Raw genomic sequence first — 9,073 nt, 5'->3', positions numbered from 1 at the left:
TATTTATTTATTTATTTATTCAATTTGTTATCCCGCCCTAACCCCTAAGGGTCTCTGGGCGGCTTACAGGGAGTGCTAATCACATTACCGAATCTAACCTAGGGCCACAGATATACAGGGGTAGTGACAACCCTACCAGGCACCCTTGTTGCGGCGGATCTTCAGTTGTTGTCCTGTTCTTGCGGCGGCAGGCGGTAGCGTTCTTTCCTGGTGCTGGTCTTCGCAGTTTCCTTATTCCAGCTGTAGCGATTCATTTCCGGCCAGGACCAATCGCACTTCCACGCATGCTCCGCTTATGGCCTCTGTCCTGATGAGGCTCTGGCCTGCTGCGCTTGCTCCGCCTCTGTGCCAGTTGGTCCGGTCCCTTCACTCGCTCGCTCCTTGCCTCGCAAGCCGCCATTTCTTTTTACTTCTTCGCTGCCGCTGACCGCCGCTTCACTTCGGCGCTTGTTCACTGCTCGCCGCTGCATCACAGGGACGGGTGCCCCCCCCCACTCTAGTAGCAGGTACCCATTAGTCTAATCGCCCTTTAACGGGCTTTCGAGCCGCTCGGTGGGCGGGAGCCTGAGGAGGCTGGGGTTTGGGGGGGGGACTTCAAGGGGGTATGATCCTACAGAGCCTTCCAAAGCGGCCATTTTCTTCAAGGGAATTGATTCCCGTTGCCTGTAGATCTGTTGTGATCCCAAGAGATCTCCAGACTTGGCAAACCTAAGAACGGAGGTCTTTGACTTAGGTAAGACCACGCTCAGAACTGGCCCTTCTGCCTTAAAAAAAAAAATAGTTACTTCCGTAACACGGGTGTAATCTTATCCACTGGCACGAGGCAATATGACCTGTCCTGAACCCCTGTTCAGGGTCATTGGGCTGGTCCCAGTAAAAGGCACAATGCGGTTCTCCCAGATTAGAGCTCGTGCTCCTAACCACTACACCAAACTTGGTTCCAATCCCCACTCAAGTCAAGGCACTCACTGGGTGTCATAAATCAGTCTGTGCTGAGTGATGGCTCAGATTTCTCTGACAAAGAGCTACCTGCTAGCCCCGAGTTAGTAACTGAACAGCCGGCTGCAGCTGGCTCTGAGCCAAAAGGAGAACAAAAAGAGATCAGGTTACTGGCTGGTCAGGAGCCACAGCCTACACCCTGTAGCTCTGAAGAAGTAAACAAGTCTTCAGCAGCCACTCCCAGCCCACCTAGCTCCCCCACAGACACCCTTGCAGCGCTGACACTGTCAGCGACACTTAGAGTTGAAAGAATGGAGAAGAAGTGCAAGACTCATGACCTGTTGTCAGCTGTCAGTTGGTTGAATGAATCATTTCAGGATGACCTCCACGGAATTTCTCAGAGCTCTCTTAGCCCTACCTACCTCACAGGGTGTCTGTTGTGGGGAGGGGAAGGGGAAGGAGTTTGTAAGCCACTCTGAGACTCTGGGTGAAGGGCGGGGTATAAATCCAATCTCTTCCCTTCTTCTTCTTGCACTGGACTGGACTTGGATTTGGTACCTAGAACTCCTCGACCTTAGAGTGGACTCTTGTAAACCTGCTCTCTGGAAAACCTGATTTTTGGACTGGACTTTGGTTACTCTCTGCAACCTTGCCTGTTACTTGCCCTGCTGGACCACAGCCTGTGCCTCCTGGGGAAGCCACATCAGTACACTGGGTGACCTTGGGCCATTCAGCTGGAATTATCTCCCATTACTGCTATGAAGATAAAATGGGGGAGATAGAACTATGTAGCTCTTTGGAGGAAGGACTGCATAAAATGTGAGAGGCACACACCCAGACAGGAAATGGATACTTGGAAAACCTTCTAGCTATAACTCTTTGGCTTTCTAATGGCTACATCATGAATATCTCTTTCATTTCTCATAATAAAACTATACAAGCATTTAGGTGTTGTGTTTGGAGACTATGAAATAATTTATTATTCATTTATTTACAGGACTTCCTTATCTTCTTTACACTTAAAATATGAGAATATTGAAGCCAACGGAACATAAAGTAGCACACAAGATCAAAATCACAGTCAGGTGGGTGTGGCACTTGCCAGGAACTACGGGCATTGCCTGGCAAAGGGTGCATCCAGGGTTGACCACTGATGGGGAGGAAGAGGAGGAGCCACAAGTCTGTCAGCCAGGGTTGGCATAAAGACAAATGTTCTCCCTTACTGTTTGTGAGACCCTTTGTAGACCTTCCTCTGACTTTCCAGAACCTTCTTCAGAGCACTCTTCACCTCTTTGTTCCGGAGGCTGTAGATGAGGGGGTTCAGCATTGGGGTGATAATGCAGTACATGGTGGAGACCAGAGTGTCAGTCTCTAAGGAATAACCCGTGCCTGGATGATTATAGTTAAGGAATCCGTTTCCAAAGTAAATGATGAAAACGGTGAGGTGAGAAGCACAGGTGGAAAAAGCTTTGCATTTGCCAGTGGTGGAACGGATCTTCAAGATGGAGGAAAGGATGAAGTTGTATGAGAGGATAGTGAACAGGAAGGGGGGCATGCCCACAAATACGCTTGCTATGTGGGCTGCCAGTACATTGATATGCACATCATTGCAAGAAATTTTCATCAGCGGAGGGATATCGCAGAAAATGTGATGAATCTGGTTGACTCCGCAAAACTGCAACCTGGAGCTGAGAGCTGTATGGGGAGCAGCGTTTAGGAAGCCCCAGATCCAGGTAGAAAAGGCTAATGTGGCGCACACCTTGGTGTTCATGAGGCGGGAGTAATGCAAAGGCTTGCAGATGGCAGCATAACGGTCATAGGCCATGACTGCCAGCAACGTATCCTCTGTCCCCGTGAAAGAGAGCAGGAAAAACATCTGGGCCAGGCACTGGTTGTAGGTGATAGTCTGTCGCTGGTACAAGAAGTTCACCAGGATCTTGGGGACTGTGACGGAGGAGATGCAGATGTCTAGGCAGGCGAGATGGCTGAGGAAGTAGTACATGGGGCTCTGGAGGCTGGAATCCAGTTGAATCAGAGTAAATATCATGAGGTTCCCCAGAACAGTGACCAAGTAAATGGCTAGGAACGGCAGGAAGAGGTAGATGTGGCTGTTCGGAATGTTAGAGAAACCCAGGAAGACAAATTCCACTACTTGCGTCTGATTCCTCACTCCCATTGAGATTTCAGAACTCACCTGTAAGGAGAGAGAAATAAGTGGAGAAAGAACATCTTCATCTTAGGTACTGTGATGATCAATAGCTCTGGGTGTCGACTTAGAATTCTTCACATGAATTAAAACAATTTGTTGTTATGAGTAAGAAATGTTGCCCTCTAGGGATACTGGTGTCATAACTAAATCAAGGCGTAGGGAAATGAGAACAAAATTGTAAGCTGTTTTTATCCTTCGTAAATGCATCCTCTCCTCTTTCTCATCTACCATGTAGCTGATTAGGCAACACTTTGAAATCTCCCCAGATCTTCACACCTGGAGGAACTATTCTCCAACTATCAATGCAAAATGACAAAGACAACCTGACGGGCATGCACGGCGATAGCGGGCAATTTCCCCCTTGTTTCACTTCCAAGCTGAAAGTAAATCAAAAGCATACAGATTCCCTCAGGTTTCCCCCCCTGCCCTTTTGGTGCCCCTCGAAGGTCACTCCCCAGCCCACATCAAGGTTACTCTGCCCACACTGTACCTCCTGCGATCCTCCACCCTTCATTGGTGTACAAGCTCCAATTTCCTCTTCTTTTCAAATTTTTCTAGTTTTTTTTTACAAGCAGCATGAGTCTAGTGATTCAGTAGTCATGAGTCTATAAATTTAAAGAAAATTAAAACCACAGGGAAAAGTGTAAAAGGAGCTGTGTAAAGTTGCATTTCCTACTGGTATTTGTCATGAAAGGGGGATCGGAGAGGAGGCAAACAGCAGCATCCTCAGTGGAAAAAAAAAGATTTCAGTGCTGCATTCGAACAAAATAAAGGGGGGGGATCATCAGTGCAGAAAGAAACTGACATTATGTGTAAGGAGAGAGAGTGCCACTGGGATGTTGAAGCCTAATGCTATGAAAACATTTTTCTCTTTAATGCCATAGTGCTTTAATGCTTGGGGGGTGGGTGACAATTCTTGGCATCTCTGCAAGCCTAATACTAAAATGGCAGCTGAGGCACATGGACCTTTTGCAAACTGCCGGATTTAAGAATCTCTCAGATTGACCTATTTGGAGGACAGAGTGCAATCCCCACAGGACAGGCTCTAAAAAACTGCCAAGATCATGACCCGTGTGCCGGATCAGATTAGAGAACCACAAAGAGAAAGCCATGCAAATTTGCAAGAAAGGGCGAGAAATTAAAATTGCTGTGCAGCAGTGGTAGGGTATCAGTGAAAATAACTCCTTTTTTTCAATTCAGTGACAAAGACTGAAAGGCTGTGCTCACTAAATAATCCACTTTCAATCCACTTTAAGTACACTTTCCATCTGGACTTTGCCCATTCACACAGTAAAAATCCAGTTGGAAAGTGCATTGAAAGTGCATTGAAATCAGATTATTTAGTGTATGACCACAGCCAAGACGTTCCAAGTCACGTCAGTCTGTTCTTAGCATACTCTGGTTTCTCTACAGATCGCATAAATCTTTCCTGTTCTTAGCAATTCTACAGAAATACAGACTTTCCTTTGTGAAAACTCCAGTTCATGGTCTCGACTGCTCTGGCCTCAACTATTGATATGTTCTCTTCTCTGACCTTCCATGGTCCCACCTCCATCGTCCCCCCTCTATGCAGCACTCTCCCCACAAAACTACAGAATGTTTGGCTCGGCTCCTTAAACCACCAGACAATTCTGCTTCCCCTCCTGGACGCAGCACGATCTTATCGTCTGGAGCTTATCTTATCCTCCCGAGCAATGTGAAAAGAGAGCCAGTGCGGTGTAGTGGTTAAGAATAGTAGATTCTAATCTGGAGAGCTATGTTTTCTTCCTCACTCCTCCTCCATGTGAAGCCAGCTGGGTGACCTTGGGACAGTCCCAGTTCTCTCCAACCTCTCTCAGTCCCACCTACTTCACAAGGTGCCTGTTGTGAGGAGAGGAAGGGAAGGTGATTGCAAGTGACGATGGGACTCCTTAAGGTAGAGAGAAGTGGGGTATAAAAACCGACTCTTTCTCTAGAACCTGGAAGCCACAGACCTTTCTACTCCTGGGCTGTGGCTCAGTATTAGAGCACCTTGAGCCAAAGCACCAAGAGCCATCATCTGCCTGATCCCCTATTAGATAGCTCCGTCTGGAGATCAGCTGCAATTGTGGGACATCCCCGGGCTCCTCCTCAGGCTTGCCTTTGAACCTTAAATCTACCTGGACTTGGCTTAACTGTGAACTCCACGCCCTCCTCCTTCACCCCTCCATCGATGTCCGCCCATCCCTGGCTTCCCTCTGATCTCTGAACCAAATACTTCTCTCCCTTCATGTACTTGCCACTATAAGCGAATAATGCTAGTGTATGCTAGGGAGCGTTGCATGCAGGGGCTTTGTGTCCTCGATGCTTTGGCCTCTGATCAATCTGTCTAGCCCGGCCAAATGACTGAGTCGGGTCTCACCCCCTGTGGGTCTTGGTTCAGTGGTCCGTAACTGCAGCACAGAAAAGTGAGAGCCATGCTTCTTCAGCCTTTCCTTTATTGGGGCACTGTCTCGATGGCACATATTCAAGCCACCAAAGTGGCAAAGACAAGAGTCCTTTAGTCTTGTATCTAGCACGATCCTAGAATAAAAACACTTAAGGTCTCAATTCCATTCTACTGAGCTAACCATAGCTCCGTAAGGTGCACCTGGAGTGGCTGCCTGCCATTGGAGAGAGGGATTATTCAGCCTCTAGAAACACAGTTGGCTAGAAAAACCTACTCACTTTTGCCCACGGATGACCAATCACGGCTGGGTTCCTCCACCTGCAGGCGTTCCGCTCCTGTTCCTCCCAACCACAAGCAGACCGAGCAACCTAGCCTAGAGTTGTCAGGATGTTAGTGCCTCTGACCAATCTGTCCAGCCTGTCCAAATGACTGAGATGGGTCTCACCCCCTGTGGGTCTTGGTTCAGTGGTCCGTAACTGCAGCGCAGGCAGGTGAGAGCCATGCTTCTTCAGCATTTCCACTACCTCGATGGCACATATTCAAGCCACCGAAGTGGCAGAGACGCTAATCCTTCATTCTTCTATCTAGCACAATCCTTGAGTAAAAATACATGTGGTCTCCATTCCATTCTCCTGAACAAACCGTAGCTCAGTGAGGCTCACCCAGAGAGGCTGTTGCCAGCCAAAGGGCTCAGGAAGCCACCCCCTTTTGTCTGCCTGCCATTTGAGAGAGGAATCACTCAGCCTCTAGGAACACTGGTGGCTGGAAAAACCTACTCACTTTTGCCCACGGATGACAAATCACGGCTGGGTTCTTCCACCTGCAGGCGTTGTGCTCCTGTTCATCCCATTCGCAGGAAGACAGAGCAGCTTAGCCTAGAGTTGTCAGGATGTTAGTGCCTGGTTGTCCCTCGATGTGGAAGCAACAATAGACGTGGAAGGCATGCCTCCACCTTGACGTTGCCGATGCCGTGGGGCAGGTCTCTCTGCAGCCAGAGGTGTACAAGGCTGACAGCACCTGGAGATGAGAATTCTTTTCTTGCCCTGGGGTCCTGGGGGATTCTCCTAGAGCGGAAATCCAGAGGGAGTAGCGCATAATGGCTGGAGGCTCAGAGAATTGGGACGGATCTCGTCTCAGAATTGCAGGGGAGAAGTAAACACCATTTATACCCAGAAGGCCGTGCAGCATATGTAAACACACAATGGACTGGCCTAGCTGCTGCCTGTCCTAAACCAGATAAAGAAGTACAGATAGGCCTAGATCTATTTTTAACCTTTGATCTTAATATTTATTTTTACCATTTCTGTATTTTAAACCTTTTCGATTCCTCTTTATAATTTTACATGTTATTATATTTTATCTGTTCTTTTACCTGTTATTTACTTGCCTCTTATTGTATTGTTCACTGGTCTATGACTGATATAAATTGATTGATTGATTGGCCTAGGTGCTGCCTGTCCTGAACCCCTGTTCAGGGTCATTGGGCTGGTCCCAGTAAAAGGCACAATGCGGTTCTCCCAGATTAGAGCTCGTGCTCCTAACCACTACACCAAACTTGGTTCCAATCCCCACTCAAGCCATGGCACTCACTGGGTGTTATAAATCAGTCTGTGCTGAGTGATGGCTTAGATTTCTCTGACAAAGAGCTACCTGCTAGCCCCGAGTTAGTAAGTGAACAGCCGGCTGCAGCTGGCTCTAAGCCAAAAGGAGAACAACAAGAGATCAGGTTACTGGCTGGTCAGGAGCCACAGCCTACACCTTGTAGCTCTGAAGCAGTAAACAAGTCTTCAGTAGCCACTCCCAGCCCACCTAGCTCCCCCACAGACACCTTTGCAGTGCTGACGCTGTCAGAGACACTTAGAATTGAAAGAATGGAGAAGAAGTGCAAGACTCATGGCCTGTCGTCAGCTGACAGTTGAAGAGTTGAATGAATAGTTTCAGGATGACTGCCACGGAATTGGCTGGGAGTTTAGCTCATTAAGGGTTGGCTATAAATTCAGCTGGGAGAAGCAGCAGTTTGTGGACACAGCAAGTACACTTTTATACTCTGCTACCAAATTTGCTGCTACTGGACCTCTGCAACCTTAGACCTGACATCCGGCTTTTCTGGAGCCAGTTTGGTGTAGTGGTTAAGTGTGTGGACTCTAATCTGGGAAAACTGGGTTTGATTCCCCACTCCTCCTCTCGCATCTGCTGGATGACCTTGGGCAATCCATAGTTCTCCTTGAGATGTTCCTGAAAAAGAGCAGTTTCTGTCAGAGCTCTCCCAGCCCCACCTACCTCACAGGGTGTCTGTTGTGGGGAGGGGAAGGAGTTTGTAAGCCACTCTGAGACTCCAAGTGAAGGGCGGGGTAGAAATCCAATCTCTTCTCATCTTCGTGTTCTTGCACTGGCCTGGACTTGGACTTGCTACCTAGAACTCCTCAACACTAAACTGGACTCTAGGAAACCTGCTCTCTGGAACCCCTGACTTTTGGACTGGACTTTGGTTACTCTCTGCAACCTTGTCTGTTACTTGCCTCCTGGGGAACTGGGGAAGGTACATCAGTACCCTGGGTGGCCTTAGGCCATTCATCTTCCCTCCGCTGGGTGTATCCCCCAGAACTGCTATGAAGATAAAATGAGGGAGAGAGAACTATGTAGCTCTTTGGAGGAAGGACAGCATAAAATCTAATGAAATGAAATAAAATATGAGAAGCACACACCCAGACAGGAAATGTATACTTGGACAATCTTCCAGCTATAACTCTTTGGCTTTCTAATGGCTACATCGTGAATATCTCTTTCATTTCCCATAATAAAAATTATACAAGCGTTTAGGTTTTGTATTTTGAGAGTATGTAATAATTTATTATTCATTGATTTACAGGATTTCCTTATCTTCTTTCCACTTAAAATATGAGAATATTGAAGCCAATGGAACCTAAAGTACCACACAAGATCAAAATCACAGTCAGGTTGGTGTGGCACTTGCCAGGAACTATGGGCATTGCCTGGCAAAGGGTGCATCCAGAGTTGACCATTGATGGGGAGGAAAAGGAGGAGCCACAAGTCTCTTGGCCAGGGTTGGCAACAACGTGCAACTGAGCATGAAGGGTACAGATACTGACAGATTCTGCAAATGTTCTCCCTTACTGTCTCCATGACCCCATGTAGACCTTCCTCTGACTTTCCAGAACCTTCTTCAGAGCACCTTTGACCTCTTTGTTCCGGAGGCTGTAGATGAGGGGGTTCAGCATTGGGGTGATGATGCAGTACATGGTGGAGACCAGAGTGTCAGTCTCTAAGGAATAACCAGCACTTGGATGGTTATAGTTAAGTAATGCATTTCCAAAATAAACTATGACAACTGTGAGGTGAGAAGCACAGGTGGAAAAAGCTTTGTGCTTACCGGATTGAAAATAGGAAGGGGGCCATGCCTACAAAAAGGCTTGCTGTATGAGTTGCCAGTTGATTGATATGCACATCATTGCAAGAAAGTTTTATTAGCGGAGGGATATCACAGAAAATGTGATGAA

The 9,073-nt window shown here is 47.5% G+C and overlaps 1 protein-coding gene across 1 annotated transcript; it reads right to left on the bottom strand.

Moving 5' to 3' along the window:
- Positions 1 to 2,158: 2,158 nt before the first annotated feature.
- On the bottom strand, positions 2,159 to 8,815 carry LOC107106934 (olfactory receptor 5B12-like). The gene is made up of 3 exons (XM_015407149.1): positions 8,691 to 8,815; positions 6,508 to 6,619; positions 2,159 to 3,133 (listed from the first exon to the last, which is right to left on the bottom strand). Exons 1-3 carry the CDS (start codon positions 8,813 to 8,815, stop codon positions 2,159 to 2,161), a joined length of 1,212 nt encoding a protein of 403 aa, XP_015262635.1.
- Between the last annotated feature and the right edge of the window lie 258 nt (positions 8,816 to 9,073).

This window comes from Gekko japonicus, unplaced genomic scaffold (assembly GCF_001447785.1).
Source record: "Gekko japonicus isolate JY-2015 unplaced genomic scaffold, Gekko_japonicus_V1.1 scaffold3543, whole genome shotgun sequence".
NCBI classification, from domain to species: domain Eukaryota; kingdom Metazoa; phylum Chordata; class Lepidosauria; order Squamata; family Gekkonidae; genus Gekko; species Gekko japonicus.
Note: the sequence above shows the minus strand (reverse complement) of the source record. Positions and strands in the feature narration are given on the sequence as shown.